Source organism: Alosa pseudoharengus, unplaced genomic scaffold, assembly GCF_046254945.1.
Source record: "Alosa pseudoharengus isolate Yale_2024_CS ecotype anadromous, Long Island Sound unplaced genomic scaffold, YU_APseudo_1.1 YU_APseudo_1.1_scf_17, whole genome shotgun sequence".
NCBI classification, from domain to species: domain Eukaryota; kingdom Metazoa; phylum Chordata; class Actinopteri; order Clupeiformes; family Clupeidae; genus Alosa; species Alosa pseudoharengus.
In genome coordinates this window covers 15,535,152-15,554,739 of record NW_027468640.1, presented here as the reverse complement: position 1 = coordinate 15,554,739, position 19,588 = coordinate 15,535,152, and the positions used below count along the sequence as shown (strand labels likewise).

General features: G+C 44.2%; 2 protein-coding genes across 2 annotated transcripts; one reads left to right on the top strand and one right to left on the bottom strand.

The window, feature by feature from the left end:
- Positions 1 to 120: 120 nt before the first annotated feature.
- ufsp1 (UFM1-specific peptidase 1) lies at positions 121 to 1,532 on the bottom strand. Its single transcript, XM_076288668.1, has one exon. It carries the CDS (start codon positions 1,419 to 1,421, stop codon positions 672 to 674), a length of 750 nt encoding a protein of 249 aa, XP_076144783.1. The 5' UTR covers positions 1,422 to 1,532; the 3' UTR covers positions 121 to 671.
- A 288-nt stretch (positions 1,533 to 1,820) lies between these two features.
- On the top strand, positions 1,821 to 8,887 carry LOC143127005 (zona pellucida sperm-binding protein 3-like). The gene is made up of 9 exons (XM_076288306.1): positions 1,821 to 2,252; positions 2,795 to 2,922; positions 3,376 to 3,489; positions 4,893 to 5,060; positions 5,523 to 5,643; positions 6,082 to 6,173; positions 6,312 to 6,430; positions 8,383 to 8,445; positions 8,880 to 8,887. The coding sequence occupies exons 1-9, from the start codon at positions 1,821 to 1,823 to the stop codon at positions 8,885 to 8,887; spliced, it is 1,245 nt and encodes a 414-aa protein (XP_076144421.1).
- Positions 8,888 to 19,588: the final 10,701 nt, after the last annotated feature.

Here is a 19,588-nt window from a genome sequence, read left to right as displayed (position 1 = left end):
TTATGTTTAATCATTTTTCTCTTTACTTGGTAATTCAAGATAATCTATTTAGATTGAAGTATACACTTAATATCCATAGGGTTCTGCATTCAAGGAGCCAACCTTTCAGAAAATCAATGAACTTGAGTGTGTGTGGTGAATACACCTGTGTGGTGATACTGTATTGAATGTAGGTCATCGTAGTCATTAGAGATTGTATTATGTTTCAGGACAATGCTGCCACTTGCATGCAATTGTTATTTAGCATGCTTACTGGTGGAACATTGTTAATAAGCACCTGCAAACAGTCTCATTTTGAGTAAAGCATGTCATCTATTTTTTTCCCCATTCCAAAGATGTGTGGTTTCAAATGTCATTACTTCTGTAATCATAAATAAAGGCGTTGAACATGGCGTGCTTCCAACTCAGTCCGGATCCTTCTTGATATTTTTTTACCATTGCAAATCATATATAGTCCATGCCAAATACGTTTCAGTCTGCGGTCTTTCTGCAGTCATCAGATAATGTTTAAGAACTGCACTTAGTTATATCCTAATTTGACCACAAGATGGAGACAACCTCAAGCTTCTATCTCAACTAGACACCTATACTAACGAGTAGGGGGGGATTCAAGACTGTCCCTGGACCCTGAGGCCCATTTAAGCCTATTAGCAGTTCAAGGGTAGCAGAGCTCACTTTGCTGCCGTCTGAGGAAGGCAGAGATTGTAAAATGAACTGCGATCCAGAGAGCTCACTTTTTTCCACGACACCCATCCTCCCCTCTGCATCTCCTCCCTGTCAAGCGGAGGTCCATAGTAATGGGGGTCCATAACAAGCAAGTAGCTCCCCTGTGTCCCGGTGCATACTCCCAAAATACCCTTAGAAGAATTGTCCCTATCCCCACCCATCATGACAGGTGAACCGTGGGTGCTAAAGTGCTGGTGGAGGTCTTGTGCTGCGTCTTCCAACTGCGAGCCCCCACCCGGTACGTGGACGATACGACAGGCCACATCATAGAAATAGTCCATAATCAAAGATGCCTCGAACGTACCTATCCACTCACGGGACCCGGAGAAGGTGGCAGGTTTGTCACCCATTGTGACCAGAGCTCGCTGAATGTCAGGAAGACTCGGCGGGGATCTGCAGTTCCCTTTCGGAGGTGACCAGCTCCTGCAGAGCCAGGAACACAGCGTCTGCACCGTGCGGTAGCCGCAGCCCCAGCCCCGGTCATCGTGTCCATCGCAGCCGTAGTGGAAGTAAAAACACTCGCCGGACGCCAACGAGCACTTGGCATCAACTGGGAGAGGCTGTGGCAAGCCAACATGGACATTCATCAGCAATGTCTCGGGCCAGCTTTTGAGGTTATCTAACACTCGGTGCTCACTTGCTAATTTTGTTCCCCAGTCGATAGCATCTCGTTCACTTGACTCCATGTCACTCATTCTACAAACACACAATATTTGTGTGACAATACCCTATGATGCTCAGAAAAGGCTATACCGACTGCCTAAATATGCTGCGCAGCATATCGTTTTGCAAAGCACTGCACAGTTGTTGTACTGATTGTCCGGCAATGAAATCATTCCCCGAGTGTGTGACTGCGAGACACAGGCACACGGTTCCCCTTATTGAAGAATCGAGCCAAGGTAGTGTTGCCAATGTAGCAAAATAAACTCGTCAAAATCAAAATATATCCATTTAAAATATTAGCTTTCAATACATGGAATCTGAACGCTAATTATTATGCATTAATAACGCATAAAATCAGACTTGACCTACGACCTCGTCTTGCTCCCCACGAGACTAACATAATTTGTAGCCTAAATCCACATTTGAGAGAAATGCATCTACTTTTACAAACAATTTCAGCTATCATTGCATTTACCTTTACTAATGGTGTTTCGCATATCTCTAATAATAAAAACAGTGTTTTGTTTGAAAATGCTACCAACCTCTCTACTTCAAGCCTCGTGGTTCCTCAAAGGAGAAAGTCGTTAGCCAACAAACTCAAACATTTAGAAGAATTCTCTGGTAAGGAAATTGAAGACGGGTCTAGTAAATCGGGTTTGAGATTAGCCTGCGGAGAGAAGAACTTGAAGATTACTATCAAGAGAGACTTCTTCGGTAGAGGTGTCCCTTTCCCCCCAAGCTTCATCCAACTCGGCGATGACCCCGAGGCTCATGGAGTATGTAGGCCTCCTCAGATGAATCTTTTGTCCTCCACCGAGATGGTGCTGTCTGCTGGTTTGCAGGACTGTGGGAGCAAATCAGAAGTAAGTAGCCTTTAGACTATAGGGCTGATTTACTGTGATCATGGTCTATAGGCCTATGACTTCCCACAACAGCTTTAAGTTGAGTAGCCAGTGTAGGCCTATCTCTCTAAGATTCCCAGCACCGCATCCACCACACACACACACATACACACAATTTAAGTTCAATTTCAATTCAATTTATTGTGCTTATAGAGCGCCAAAACATAACACATGTATCATGGCGCTTTACAGAATGTAGGCAATCAGAGAAAGAAGGAAAGAAAGGAAGAAAAGAAAAGCAAGAGAGAGGCCCATGGGTAACAGGGGCGAGGAAAAACTCCCTAGAATTGGAGATATATATAGGAAGAAACCTCGAGCAGATCCACGACTCAAGGGCCTGACCTCATACATCAGAAGACTGACATGATTTGGTAAAGATTCTTAAATGATAAATTCTTTATATATTTTCTGCACTCACACACACACACACACACAGTGTGACAGCAGTGAGATTTTAACATGCAAGATGTCAGGGTCATTTTCTGCTGTTTGTCTGTGTTTAGGTGATTGGAGACTGGCTTATTTACTCCAATAGACTAGTGTTCACCCCTGCACCGCTACAAACCTTTAGTGGCAGTCTGATCCAGAGGGGATTGCCCTCAGTAGTGCTCATTGAATGTCATTATAAAAGGTAGGCCTGTAACCCACCTATGTGCTTTAATATGTCATGTCATGCATTTTATGTAAGTGAAGTAGGAAGTCCCGCATGTTATGTATACTGTATGCCTGTATGTTTTTATGAAAATAGTGTTCGTAATGCCTCATACCTGTGTCTTGGGTGGGGGCTAACACACACACACACACACACACACACAATCCCTCTCTCTCTCTCTCACTCACACACACACACACACACACACACACACACACACACACACACACACACACACTCTCTCTCTCTCTCTCTCTCTCTCTCTCTCTCTCTCTCTCTCTCTCTCTCTCTCTCTCTCTCTCTCTCTCTCTCTCTCTCTCTCTCTCTCTCTCTCACTCACTCACTCACTCACTCACACTCTCTCTCTCTCTCTCTCTCACACACACACACACACACACTTTCTCTCACACTTTCTCTCTCACACACACACAGGAGGCAAACAGTAAGAAGTGAGCCCTTGACCCCCACCTGGTTACCGATGACCTCCACTGTCCAGGCTGCAGGACTGCTAAGCTTTTCCCTGAAGGTCATGGGGGGTGAGTGCATGTTAGGTTGGTTTCAAAAAGGCCCACTCAGTCAGACACAAGCGGGCACAACTCACTGTAGGTGTGCCACAATCTCCCGGGTACATAAACATAGAATTTCTTGTGACAGTTGCTTGCCTGTGATGTTGGTAACTATGGCATATGATAGCTGGCAGACATATTTGGATATTTGTGGTGATGCAGCCCAGGCTACTAGCCCTTTTCCACTAGCAGAGAACCACACTGTGTTCAGAGGTCCTTTTCCCAAAAGCATAATTGCTAACTATGATAGCAACTACCTTGGAAGTGTCACTGCCAAATGTGAGTCTGTAGATTTGAGTTGCACATGCACAATATTGTCACATATGACGTTTTTAATTTTGGAAAATTAAAAAATAGGAGCATATTTGTTAGCTCTTACTCAAATGTGACTGAAATTATACCAAATATCAACACCATATTTCTGTAAGCTATTGTTTTACGTGTGATTCGAATATGGTCGACTCACATTTGGCAGTGACGCTACCATGGAAAATGCATCCTAGTTAGCAACTATGCTTTTGGGAAATGGACCCCAGAGCCTGTAGTCTGGCACCAAAAAATAGTTGTTTTTTCCTGTGAGCTGAAGTGAGTGTTCAACAGTTATGCACATTACTGCCTCTGTTGATGATACATCCTATAGGCAGAGACTTTCTGGAGGAGACACAGCACTCAAAAAAGGATTGCATGGGGTTAGTTCGTAACGCCAATATAGCAGTCTTTCCTGTATGCCTCCCTATTCACTTGAATAGGAAAATATTGTGTATTCCATTTGCCATTTGTCTATACTGACGGCTTGTGACAACCCATAATGTGAAATGACGTAACTTCCTTGTCGTAAGAACTCACCTTGAACTGGGGGTCCAGTGGGGGACGTGCCATCGTGTCATTTTGGGTAACTTTTTTTCAGTCATCTTACTACTCGTAAGAAGGGCCCTTTGGACAACTGGATCGCACCAATAGATTCCCGATAACTGCTCGAAGTGCATTACCAAGATGGCCGCCAAGTGGGGGCTGCCAAGTGGGGGCCTAAAAGGACTTTGCTCTAGATTCCATTCAAAACAGTTGAAAATGCAGGTTTGTTGACTAGACCAAGGTTCAAAGAATTCCAAACAGAACCTGTTCAAGAATCAGTTCTCTGTTGGTCAAAAAATGCCACACTTGGACTGATACCTGAAGATGCCAATGAATGTGCTGCAAGCCTGTGACTCAGGGTGTAACTGCCCAGTATTTACCAAGGCTAATACATTAGCATTGCATTCTGTGTGATATTAATGATATCCTCAGCCTAGTAGAGAGTTATATTAGGGAAGTTATCTTAACTTGTGTGCTTTGTCCACATCTCTGATTGGTAATGGTGTTTGTTGTCAACACAGATGACTGGAGGTCTGTCAGCAGTTCCATGGTCTACCTGCAGGGGGAGCCAGTGTTCCTGGAGGCGGCGGTGTCCGCTCCCCTGCACCCTCCTCTGCATCTGTATGTGGACTACTGTGTGGCCTCTCTGGACTCTGATCCCCTCTCCAAACCACGTTATGAATTCATTGTGAATCACGGGTCAGTGATTGTGGAAATTACGAGATAATGTGTGTGCCACTAGGGGGAGACAGAAATAGGACACACACACACACACACACACACACACACACACACACACACACACACACACACACACACACACAGTAAAAAGACAAATACTGAAGATCACTCTATTTGATCATTTACAAGTGATCTTTTCAGGTGTGGAGTTTTTCCACTATGCCCCAGGGACCAATTTAACCTGTGATTTTCCAGAGCATACAGTAGAATGTAGTGTGTGTGTGTGTGTATGTGTGTGTGTGTGTGCATCCAGTAAACAAGTGTGTGTGTGTGTGTGTGTGTGTGTGTGCATCCAGTAAACAAGTGTGTGTGTGTGTGTCCAGTAAACAAGTGTGTTTGTGTGTGTGTGTGTGTGTGTTTGTGTGTGTGTGTGTTTTCATTCTTGTCACAGTCTGTGCATTTGTGTTCATTTGTGTACAGGTGTCTGGTTGACAGCCTGATGCCCTACTCCTCGTCCCAGTTTGCCCCTAGAGCTGGAGAGAACAGCCTCCGCTTCAGCATCCAGGCCTTCCAATTCACCCAGGGGTCGCAGCAGGAACAGGTGAGGGAGATGGAGAGTAAGACACACACTGTTAGGATGGGTTAGGCACACGGAACGGAAAGGACTGACTTACAGGCAGGGCTTCAGTGATGTCACTATCTGTGGCTGATTGCTTAAATGAGCACTGTCCACTTTGTAACACACACACACACACACACACACACACACACACACACACACACACACAAACACACACACACAAACACATACACACAAAACCCAGCTTCAGAAAGAAATATCCCTGACGTGTGTTTGTCCCAACCATTCAATGAACCCACGTAGTCTAGTTAGCACAACACCAGCTAGGGAGATCAGCTAATTTGTGAAGTCCACAGGTTGAACCGATACGAGGCTTTAATTTCTGAAGGCCGGGGATTAGCGGGCTTGCTATACATCACCTTCTTCTACTTACAGTTTAACCCTCCAATTTGTCCCCAGGTCGTCATTAAGTGTCATCTGACGGTTCTTCCACAGCAGGTTGCTCCCGACAACTTATACAAGGCCTGTTCCTTCCACCAGCCTTCGCTCAGGTCAGTAGTATACTCCACCACTTCTAATATGTGCATGTGCATAGACAGCACCCCGCAAACACACACACACACACACAATATCACTCTGATATTATGAACTCTGATGTGTGTGGTGATCTTGGTGTTTGTGTGGTGCAGCTGGCGTTCCGCCGATGGAGATGATGCAATATGCTCCTGCTGTGTGACTGGAGACTGCCTCGGGCACAGGACAAACATGAAGGCCATCTCCAGCACCCCTACACCTCTCCCAACTACAGGTTACTGCTACTGTAATATTTATTACCTCTCTCTCTCTCTCCATCTTTCTCGTTCTCTCTATCTCTCTGCATATGAGTGTGTTCAAGAGTTATACAAGAATTGCAGTCTTTAACATTTGGTCATTTGACCAAGATCCATTCTTGCTCAAGAACTATCCACGCACTGACTATGCAATAACTGCCACTTTTGAAGTCTGTTTTTAGCAGGTAGCAAGTTTTTTTATCGTATGGTCAGGCAAATGACAGATAAACACATGTGTTGTTCCCACCAACACATATCAGCAATGAAAGAAAACCAAGAGGCAACAGTTTGGAAGTTAAGAAGTTTCTAGCAGTATCAACATGGGTAGTGTTTGCAAGATTTTGCATGGCTTTAGATAGCCATCTCACTTGTTTTAGGCCTCTGGAGTGCTGCTTAAAATGAGTAAGATCAAGAAATATTTACAGTGTCTATTACACTTTTTGGCAACACTTTGTTTGACAGTATTGACATAAGAGTGACATGACACTGTCATGAACACATGGCACTGTCATGACACATGAAACCTAACCTTAACCCTAACCCTAATCCTAATCTCTAACCCTAATCCTAACCCCAACCTTAACCATAACTTTAAACTTAATCCTAACCCTAACTTGTTATGACAAAAACCGAATGTCACTTAATAACAGAAGCGTTATGTCATAAACGTCATGCCACTCTTATGTCGACACTGTCAAGTAAAGTGTAACCCACTTTTTTGACATAGTTTCATAGTTTAACCATTTTAAAACTCTCTGGACTCATTATTAAATCAGTATGATAAATAAATGTATCTTCTTTTATTATGTGTTTGATACAGAAAAGAAGACCAACACTGGAGTCGGCCCACTTCATTTCCTACCCAGAACTCAATTAAAGGGTGAACAATCCAAACCCTAATCATTGGTGAGCAATCCAAACCCTAATAAACCTGACACAGAAAATTCTGTTGTTCTCTGTAGCCTACAGGTGGCAGTAGTTTTGTTCAATGCAAACAAAACATAGCAACATTTGTATATACTTTTTTGTAAAACATTTCCAGTTTTAAAAGAAAACATGGAGGAAGGTTAAAGGTGCAGTCAGGTGCGATCATACTGTCCAGACTGAGTATGCTGTAAAAGAACCCAGTCTCTGGAGGCAGCCCAGGCTTAAAAAACTGGACTCAAACAAAGCGGGGGCAGCCTGTCCCCGAAACAAAAATGTAACCCTACGTATGTGGAGTTTCTCTGGGAATACTGAATGGAGGGATGAGCTACCTCTTTGATGTGTTTTGTTTGGTCCGTGGTTAAAATATAATGTACATACAGTATATAATGTGTTTTAGACAAAAGCACCTGCTAATACATTTAAATATAAACATAAACATAAACAAACAAGATTTCCTGTGCCATCGCTGACTACATCTTTAAACCTAAACTGTCACAACAGTTTGGGTAAAACTAATGATATTTGTGAGTAGATAGGCTATGAAACTGAGGATAACTCACACACAAAAGAAATGGCACCTATTATCCTGGTGCAAAAGAATGTAATAATATAGTGGTTCAAGAGGTGTAGCACTAGCAGAATAACTAACATTAATTATTATCATTTTGGTAATTAACACGAGAGCAAGTGGTACGAGGCAAGTCGAGATATTTAGGTTGTCCACTTGAAGCATCACAAAAATACTCTCGGGAATTACAAACAACGTTTTGGTATTTAACGTTTCCTCTCACAAACCTAAAAATCAGGCTGACCACAAATAATGGCTCGATTGAAATACTAAAATATCCCCATGAAAAAGATGAGGGCCCCATTGTCGTAATAAACAAAACAAAGTGGATAAAAATAAGCGGAGCCGATAATAAACATGTCTGGCCTGGACTGGGTCCCTGTCGCATGCTGTCCGTCTGTTCTTTTATATGCCATATCTCTTTTCCCATCACAGGAAAGCTGCACGTGCGCTTCGACTTGGCTAGCAACGTGGCTGCATATGCTGACTTAAGCGCACGTATGTGTGTGTGTGTGTGTGTATTAGAAAGAGATGGAATGAGAGAGAAATTGCAAAAGTTTGTGTACGTAATGCACGTTTGCATGAATGAAATGTGTGCAAGGCTGTAGCCATGGAGTCAACATTTGGGGGGACCAAATATGCATGGTGGGTGAAATCAGCTCCTGGCATTCTACAAATTCATGAAGACATGGGGTGATATGTGTATATGTTTTTTTTTTTAAATAATAATAACTGTTTTTCTCATTTTCGTGTGTCTTTCCTTCTTATGCCACTGATGGTTGAACAAATTACAACCATAACCAGGGATGAGCAAAAATACATCGAAATGTATTTTGAAATAAAATATCAAATACCCTAATTTTAAGTGTACCAAAATACATTACTGTATTTGTGTTACTTTTGTCTCATTTTCAATCTCTTCATTCCCCAAGAGTTTTAAGGTGTGATAATTATTTTCCCATAGGAAAAATCGCAAGATACCGGATCTCCTTATATGATAGATGGTAGCTTTTTTGAAGGCGAACTTCAGAGGTCTATTGTCAATGCATGCCCAGATTGCACTGTGTAACACTGTTGATCAGGTAGGATCATGACCCTTTTAGTTGTTTTTTAACTAACTTGGGTTCCTAAATGGTGTTATATTGACGGCAAGGCATTTTTGATTGTGTTTCTTTAGGTGATACATGGAGCAACTTTTTTTGTTTGCTTGTCTTTTTTGGGCTTTTTTTGCCTTTATTCAGATAGGACAGGGAAGAGTGTCAGGAAGCAAGTAGGAGAGAGAGATGTGGTGGGAATCGGGAAATGACCACAGGTCGGATTCGAACCTGGGTCCCCGTGGGCACTCGGACCCGTTCATGGTGCAGGCACTGTGTGCAGCGCCCCCTGAGACAACTTTTTGATCAATGTTACATAAACCGGTTCTAGTGTTCTGATTGGATGATCGTGTTCATTTGCCGACTGATGATTAAAGTTCTCAAGAAAAATAAGTTGGCCAATATCAAAGGGAATGTGCCAGAACAACGATACGCAGGAACGTTGCCCAGAAAGGTGCCTTGTGTATCATCAGCTTTGGAGGACACATACACTTCACAGTCAAAGTTGTCCCAAAGTTCTACCAAAAACAGGCAAAGCTCTAAGTGTGGGTGAGCAAATAACTGTGGCTGAGTGAGTGGATTGTTGTGAGAGAGGGAGCGTGTTGTGTGTGAGCAACCTACACATTACTCATCTTGCACCAGATCATCTTCCTTAACTCATTGAATGCCAAGCTGTTTTCGGGAGCTTTGTCCTAGAGTGCCAGCAATCTAGACCATTGTTGATGATTTTTTGTACAGCCACAGCATATTCTGTGTTATAGCTATGAACACATACAATAGCTCGATTAAAAGGTGAGACTTTAAGCTCTCGGTGGGTGCAAACCGTGTATTTCTACACGCCTCGGTTCCTGAGAAATCCCAAGCTAAACAGTGGCTAGTTTTCATCAAAATCGCCTTCCGGGAAGTGATCGAGACCTGGCGAGACTGCCACCTAGTGATAGACCCACGAAAATGGCCTGGTTTTGACCTGACGTGCATGCGTCACTGATTCGACCCAAAGCGGCAACACGAGTTATGATAAAATGTCCAGATAAAATGTCCAGATTGTGCGTTTTCATGAGTTTCACGATCGTCATATATTTCATTTCCATTCATCACAGAGTTCCCAAAATCACATATAAGGTGTGCTAGAGTGTCTAGTTTCGTAATTAAAAAAAAAGCTAAAAACATAATATTATGTTTTTGGCACTCAACGCATGGGAAGGAAAAACGTAATATTACGTTTTTGGCACTCAATGAGTTAATCTGTAAATCTGGGCAAAGTCAGCACCAGGCTGAATTTTAAGCATTTTTGAATATTTGGGGGGGGAGGGTGATTACATATATATTATGATTACAGCCTTGAATGTGTGTGTGTGTGTGTGTGTGTGTACATGCATGCATTCAAATTTCCAACAGACCAGTTGATCTCAGTCAGTCAGTTGATATCAGTTGATGTGAATAGACAACATCTGGTCTATGAGCAAATACACGTTGCAAAACGAGTTCAGCTCATTTCTGGTGACGTGCAACAGGCCCTGGGGTGTGTTTCCCAAAGCATAGTTAGCAACTATGTTAGCAGCTTATATGGTTGGAACTATAAGTATGAGACAACTGTTTCCCAAAATGATAGTTTGAACTATGGTGGTGCAACTTACATAGTCCGATGCATCGTTAAGATACACAAGTGTTTCCCAAAACCATAGTTCCAACGAACGTTCCTGTATACTGTCGTAAAGCTAGTTAGTTCAAACTACACCTCGTCCTATAGTAAGGAGCATAGTTCAACTTGCAGCCATGTGCACGCAAGTCAAAGTCACACACCTGCAGATAATAATACAGGGTGCACACTTTTCATCAGTCAGTTGAGAATATGTAGCCTTTGATTCTAACATTGTCATGGGGGGGGATCATATGATCTGCACAATAGATAGTTTTATAGGTAAACAATGATGAGAATGTTGTAGTCAAAATCTCAACCCAGATTCGAACTCTTGGACAGGTGACTTAGCCTGATGAGCCAGACCCACATTAAAATGTAGGGTCTGTGCACTCACCGTTCGCAGTGCTCAGTCCGAGGGGCGGGATAATCGGTTGTCTTTCAAATTCCCTCTGCACGCAATAGGACAGCGCTGAGTCCCATGCATTTTTCCACCAGTGGAGCTAGTTAGCTAGTTCAAACTTTTGCCAACAAGCTTAACTCGTGTCACACTGTTGGCCAACAGCAACATCCATCTTCTTTGTTTTTAAGTAGCAGGGAATTCAAGCCAAACCGTTGCAACTCTGCCATCAATCATTATGTTAAGCCCGCCTAACGACTCTATACACCATTTGATTGGCCTGATAGAAGTTTAATTTTTCGAGCTCACAAGCCAACAGAGAGTTGCTAGACTAACCCTAGACTAACCCTAGGGTGCGTCTAGATTTCTAGGCTTCAGGTGACTGTCAACTGCTGAACACTGCAGGATATCATCAGCCAGCCTTAACGCAGTGCGCCAGACAGCTGACGGCATTAATGAATGAATAGGGGGTAAATAACAACTACGCAACTGTTTCATCAGCACATTTAAATGACACATGTATAAAAGTTCATTCAAAGCAGTCATTGATTTACAATGAATTAACTTGATGACCCTGAATAAAGAAAAACAGAAATGTTTCACGGATTTAAGGTAGTCTATCATTAAATCTCTCTTATTTGCAGGTGTGCCAGGCCACCTTAGTCCAGACTATTGAAGTTTGGAAACTTATCTATGGTCCAAACTTACAAAGTACTATGTAAGTACGACGGTTTTAGGAATAGCTCGCAACTTAGATGTTGTTGGTTAGTTGAGCATTGTACCATGTTAGTAAAAGCTAACCTCCATAGTTGTACAGGAAATGCACCTCTGGTAATTACGGAGGATGCTTACTGAGGTCTAGTCTCAGTGCATTGTTAAGCAATGCCAAAATCAATATGATAAATATGTGGTTCACGCCAGGAGATTCATCACTGCTCAATGCCCATGGACTTTTAGGGAAGTTCCGGAGTTAAAAACAACTTGGGGTCTATTTGTGGTTGATAACAGGCTCGAACTTTAATTTGGGAGCAAAATGACATTAATCGGAGGAGTTTAGAGCTATAGACCGTTGTTTGCATAAGCAGCGAAATGGTTTCAATTTTGTTTGAATTTCAAACAATTTCGTTCAATTTCCCATTCAACTTTTTCCAGCGTTTCCAGCAAATCTGTCTGAACGTGATGTATGTTTGTATTGTAAGATTCAGTCAGATTTGGGCTGCGAGATATTGAATGCACCCACTGATTCAACGCTACAGGAACAGAGTTAAAGCAATGTGTTGCCTTCAGAAACCCTCCTTGTTATAGCCTCTTTGTACACTATCAAAGTTTGCAATACTTCAGTTTATCTGGTAGGAATCCTATAGATACTACCACCATAGTGTAAGGTTATTTTTATCTTTGTCAGTAGTTTGAAAATAGCAATTTATTTTGACGTGTGTATGCCCGGTGCAAAAAACTATAAACGCTATACATTACCTTGCTAATGCAAACAACGGTCTAACTTATCAACCACAAATAGACCCCAGGTTGTTTTAACTTCTGAACTTCCCTTTATTATCGAGTGTTTATGTTATCTATGTCTGTGTGAAGTGCTATGAGTAGCCATTGTGCTTGAAGATGCACTGTACAAATAAATACTTACTTATTTACTTACTTCATTGCAGGAGATAAATAAAAATGTAACATTTATTTTGGATGGAGGTTCTATTTCAGAATCCAGAAAGTTTGTAAAGGAGGTTCTAGAATCAATAGGCACTCTAGAATTAATGCTTGTGTTTGCATCGCGACCAGATGAGCCTCACTTCAGTCTATTAAAATCCCTATGCCTGTTAAAGAGCATGCTGGTATTTATAGACCTACCAGAGGGGTGGAGAGGGAAGGGTGGTGGTGGGGGGTTGGGGTGGAAGGAAGGTGAGAGGGTCTTCCCAAAACAATCAGCGCGGGGCTGTGGAGACAGCACAGTGGTGTGTCTGCCAGAGAGGCACTACAGCTTGCCTCTTTTGGCCTCCGGGCTGCTTATCTGTGCAGCGAGCACAAGTCTCACCACTACCGCCACCATTCCCATGACAGCAGCCCCGCGCATTGACATAACAATGCCTCAGGGTGAGCCCAGGGCAGGGCAAGGGCTGGATGCAGTTTTGCTAGAGAGAGAGAGAGAGAGAGAGAGAGAGAGAGAGGTAGGAAGAGAAACTAGAAGAAGAGAGAACTGCAGAGGAGGATGAGAAAGGAAGGGAGCAGGAGACAAATAAATACATTTGGAGGAAGAGAGAAAGTTGGAATGAGAGGAGTTTAAAAAAAGAGGACAATGGAGGAGGACAAATTAGACAAGGTCAGAGAGTGGGTCTATAGTGAGTGTGAGTGAGAGAGAGAGCCAAAGGGAAAGGGCAGTGATACATCATGACTCTGCATTCTGACCAGGCCCCCAAACCCACCCTCCCTCTTGTCCACTTGTTGAACTGGGTTACATAGCTCACCTCGGGTATGTTGAGGCCACTGGTCTCCTAAGTGCCAGCTCAAGCCTCTGTTTCTACGTCTGCGTCTGTGTCCATGGTCCTTCTGGTCAGGAGAGCTGGTGTGGCTGGTCCTTGTATTGTCTTCACGCTAAATGGAAACAAAATTGTAGAATTCAGAATTAGCACATGAATGCACATTCCATTCTATCATTCCACAAAGAGGAAGTGACAGCTTGTGTCAACTTGGGAATATTATCATGCCATCGGGTCAAACAGTCAATCACATTTGACAGAGTAGGGAGCAAGTCACTGAATGAGCACTGAGGAATGTTATGTAGCATTTTGTTTTATGTATAGTCCTTAAAAGAGAATTTCATAGATCTTTGTTTCTCAAGGTCACTGAGTACGAAAAAAAACCCCAAATAAACAATTAGTTCTACCTAGCTGCAGCCAACAGCTAGAGCTACAACACAGCTACAGCGCTACACTCTGGGGGCATGAACATTGGGGATTATGTGCATGCCCCCAGAGTGTAGCGCTGTAGCTGCCGTCAGTACTCAGTGACCATCGCTAAACAGAGATCTATGTGAAAAATCACTGAAATTCTCCTTTAGGGAACAATTGTATTCTTCAAAGCCCTGCATAGATGACTGAATCCATTTATCTGTTAGCCATTTTGGTTGAGTAGCCTACAACAATAGTGTTTGAATAAACTTAAAGGATGGAAAGTCATGATGGTGATTATGTATTGGAAGGCCACCATTGTGGTTAGGTATGTTCAGTCATGACCCCCTTTCCATGAGGTGCAAACTCTCAACTATGTGATGGATCCAAGCCAGAGACGGGGCGAGAGGGACTGAAGGGGTGGGTGGGGGTGCCGTTTCTGGGACGGTGATTCCCGATTGCGACTCACTCTCCGCTCAGGAACAATTAGCTTCCGACGAGTCCTGGCCGTAGCGAGAGTGGAGAGTGTCCCCTATTCTTTCATGTGGGCTTCCTGTCCGATGTCGCGCCAGGAGACTTGCAGCATGCCGCCACTGCTGGCCGACAGCCCGCCAGCGGCCATGCACTTTTCACTCCAACTGTTTACTACGCCGGGAACGCGCTCTCTCTCTCTCTCTTCCTCTGTGTCGCTCTCTCTCTCTTTCTCTCTTTATCTCTATTAAATACAGGGTAGTCTTTGTTTATCAATAAAGGGGGGGGGGGGGACAGGGGGGGGTGTCCCCCCTCCCACACACACACAAACACAAACCTTTTTTCTTCCTAATTGATTCAAATTCCACTGAGTGCGTCCCAGCCACGGAGTCACTATGCCGAGACAGTCCTGGGCCTCCCGCCACCCCTCCCAGCCCCCCCCACCAACCTCTGTACATGTCCCGCGGCACGTACCTTCTCGCTTTTAGCTTGGCTCAGGCATAAGCAAACAGCATGGGCCTTGAGTAAACAGGACAACAGTTCTGCAATCCCATACATAGGGATGGGACTTGGAAAGAGTGATGGGTCTGTACCAGAGCAGGGAATGGGATAAGGGCAGGCACATAAAGATGGCAGTACTATGTTTTCTTTGGGTTCTGTAACAGCAAAAGTGCCTTTGTGTTTAGCTATTAGAAGAAACCTGAAAAAAATCTACTTTGTTGACGTCAGAAACTTTCACAAAGTCCTGAGTGACCGTTCAATCCATTCATTATGACCGTTGCTAGCGCAGCTACAGGCCTAGCATAGCGGACATATAGGTTTAGTCAGTGTTTTTTTCCAGATTTGTTTTTTGTTTTTCTTCAGTCATCTTGTGTCAACGATTCCCAAGACACTGAAAAACCAGGCTGCACGAAGCTTTGTGGGAATGTAATCCCCACAAGGATGACAAGGAACCATACATTTTCGCTTTGATCCGTCACCGGACACAGTTTTCTGTGAATATCTTGAGAATCATAGGGCCTAGGATGACCAACTTTTTTTCGTATTTTGGTCTCAAGGGGCCATGTCAACCCATTACATATCTGCTCACTTGAGGTATAGCGCATGAATGTATGGCAAGTTTCGTGGAATTCCGTTCATGGGGGACCATATCAGCTACACACACACACACACACACACAGGCACGCACACACAAAAACACACACATACGCACAGGTAAACACACACACACACACACAGGCACGCACACACATAAAAACACACACACGCACGCACAAACACATAAACACACACAGACGCACGCACGCACACACACACGCACATACATACTGTACAAACACAGACACATACATAAACACACCCACACGCGCAGACACATAAAAACATACACACATGCAGGCAAGCAGAAACATGCACACACACATAGACACACGCATGCGCAGAGACACACACAGAGAGAATGTGCAGGACTGATAACTTTAGATAGGCCTGGATTCCCATCCAATTTCGCGAGCAGTTTGATCAGGCTCACAATCCGGTCCAATCCAATAGGTTTTCTATCAGAATTTTTTGTGGCTGTCTTGCAGTGTGAGGGGTTTTACTTGGCCTACAGTGTGAGCACAGCAGCTGTGACCATTGGAAACGTGTAGTGCGAGTGAACATAAAATGCACAGTGTCTGTGGTGTTGTCATGTGGTACCAGAAGTAAAGATGAATTAAGTTTTGCTGCATGGCAGGTCAGGTGTATGTGTGTGTGTGTGTGTGTGTGTGTGTGTGTGTGTGTGTTTATGGGGGGTGAAGGACACCAAAGCAATGCCATGTTATGTTCTAATGTTCTAATACTGGAACCCTGCCTAAACAGAATGCCGATGGCCCAGTTGACTAAAGCAGTCGACCCAGGCCATGGGCTCGTTTCCCAGAGGGTTACAATTATTTAAATGTTATGTTATGTTGGACATGTGACTAATGGAATGGTCAATAAGTGGGATGACACACATAGGTGCTGAACTTAGTGGAACTTGGGAGGATGATATTTACACAGTGAATAAGTGACTATCATTGGCTGCCCCCTATATTTCCTGAACATTTCCCAGAAGGCCATCATGACACCCCCCTCTATGTATGGTATTTGGTATTCAAACACATGATGTCAGATGAATATGTTTTAAGGGGTAAAGCGGCTGCCAGGTGAATCAGCTGCATTATATACACGCAATCAGAGAGAATGTGACGTGAAACACGATGGGGCACGTTTTCTTTCTCCAAATCTATACGAGGCAGAGGCGTCAATAGCTGCTTTCAGACACGTCCTCCGCAATATTCGGATCTTTGGAGGTCTGACCCTTCGGGTGATTCAGATATGATGCTAACATGCGTAAATTATGCGGTCATATGTGTGAACGACACAGACACATACAGAATCTCCGCGTGGTTAAACGGTTTGAACGTGGTTGAACACGCACATGAACAGAATCTCTGCATGTTCTTCACTTCATTCAGACATGAGCATATTTACATATTTTAGTTGTTCAGATAGGCTATACAGCGGAGAAAATCATTATTTGATCCCTCACTGATTTTGTAAGTTTGCCCACTGACAAAGAAATGAACGGTCTATAATTTTAATGGTAGGTTTATTTGAACAGTGAAAGACATAATATAAAAAAGAGAATCCAGAAAATCACATTTAAAAGTTAAAAAACATTTTGCATTTCATTGAGTGAAATAAGTATTTGTTCCCCCTATCAAAACTTAGCAAAGAAACACCCCCAAAGCATAATGCTTCCACCTCCATGCTTGACGATGGGGATGGTGCTTGGGGTCATAGTCAGAATTCCTCTTCCTCCAAATATGGCCAGTCACACTGATACCAAAGAGCTTGATTTTGGTATCATCTGACCACGTCACCTTCTCCCAAGCATTCTCTGAATCATTCAGGTGTTAATTGGCAAACTTCAGACGGGCCTGTAGCCTACATGTGCATTCTTTATGTAACGGATGCCAGCTAGCTTAGCTGTACTTGTGGAACGTTGGTAAACCTCACTCCCCGACGCCTCAAGAGTGCTGCTGGCATGCGAGCCAGTAGCCTGGGCTATTAGCTCAACTGTCAGCACGCTCACCTCCCAATCCGAGGTGCTGCTGTTCGCAGGGTTCGAGTCCAGGCGTGTGCAGGGCTGAATCGTGCACGTCCAACACAACGCAGGTTACAGTGGTGCCGTGACCCGGATCATGGGAGTGAGGATTTAGGAAGGTGAGTGTAACGGAGGCGAACTGAGCTAGCATGTTAGTTGCCCGTGTAAATCCTCACACCCCTAACTCTGAGAACGCTTCTAACCGCTGAGTTGGAAGCCTGGGCTTTTAGCTCAGTGGTTAGAGCGTTCGACTCCCATGCCGGTGAGTGTCGAGGTGGCGGGTTCGAGGGCCATGAGAGGCGGAAGAATTACGACCTCTGTTACATTGGTGCCGTGACCCGGATCGGGAGTGAGGTTTAGGGGGGTGAGTGTAACGGATGCCATCTAGCTTAGCTGTGCTTGTGGAGCGTTGGTAAACCTCACTCCCCGACGCCTCAAGAGTGCTGCTGGCATGCGAGCCAGTAGCCTGGACTATTGGCTCAACTGTCAGCACGCTCACCTCCCGATCCGAGGTGCTGCTGTAGCAGGGGGACCTTATGGCCGCTGCAGGATTTTAATTCATTATGGCGTAGTGTGTTACCAATGGATTTCTTGGTGACTGTGGTCCCAGCTGCCTTGAGATCATTAACAAGCTCATCCAGTGTAGTTCTGGGCTGATCCATCACCTTTCTCATGATCATTGATACCCCACGGTGGTGAGATTTTGTGTAGAGCCCCAGACCTGATTGACGGCTCCTAGGACTAATCTATAAGCCTGGTCCTTACCGCCTGTGACTACGTTTCTCTTCGTCATACAGTCTGGAACAAAGTAATAATAATCTGTCTCCGTAATGGGCGGATGCTTATTTTGAGGTTTAAAATCATTGGAGTTCCCTTAACCAATCAGCAACGTTTGGTTGGCTGTGCGCCGGAGTTCAGGCTTTTACGCTTACCACTTCCGCTTCAGGCTCTTACGCTTCCCACTTCTGCTCTCAGTAGTAAACAGACCGCTGGCTAGTATGCAGGCTACCTGACCGCCAGGGCAGTCTCTTCGTAGTGGATATATCTCTAACTTGCGCCAGCCACAGACCGAGAGTTGTATACCAAAAGCGTCACGTCGCCGAGATTATATCAGCTCTTGTCACACGCCAGTTTTCCCTCTTATCTCTTCTCGCCGCTTATCAGACGATTGTTGTTCTAAGCAGCCCGGTGACTTCGTCGGAGCTTACTTTGTTCTCCACGGGCTGTTCAGACTACACTCTCGGATAAGTTGGATTGTACTGACAACCTACGTGTTATTTAACCTGGAGCTTGCTTAGTTAAACTAACAGTTGTTCGGCATAAAACAACGCAGCCTACCTTGAGCCACGCTCGGTGACTGGCTAACGTTACTGTCCACAAGCACGGTAGCCTCGCCTGGAGCCCAGCTCGGCCACAGGCTAGCCTCTGTCAAACACAAACACGGAGCGGTTTACCTTGAGCCCAGTTCGGTAACCGCTAGTCCCAGTCAAGCACAATCACAGCAGCCTTGCCTTGAGCTCCGCTCGGTAACCGGCTAGCTCACGTCAAGACACACCGCCTCGCCTTGAGCCCCACTCGGTAGGGTAGCTAGTAGCTAACATTCCATTCCTTAAGTAGGCCTATGCCGCATTGATTTTGTTAAGGTAATTTGAGAGTAGGGGGGAGAATAACGAGCAGCAAACGTTTATTTGAAAACATGATAAGTAGTGATGCATGTAGTACGTCTTGTGCGTTTAGGTTTAGCTATCACCATCTGATCAATCAAACTTTTCCCAAAGCCAGTTGGAAGGAGAGTTATAAGACGTCCTTGCCATTTATAAAATGACAAGACAAGCCTCTTGTTCCTGCTTTAATTGCGTGATGCCCTCGAGAGTTGAGACAACTTCGCGGATAGCTTCTAGCGTCTCTTCCTCCGTCGCCATTGTTGCTATGCTGTTGAACTACAAGCTTCGCTGGACTACAAGCAACTCGGCAGGCAAGTTCCGCGTCATCACTCAACTGTTCGCTGAT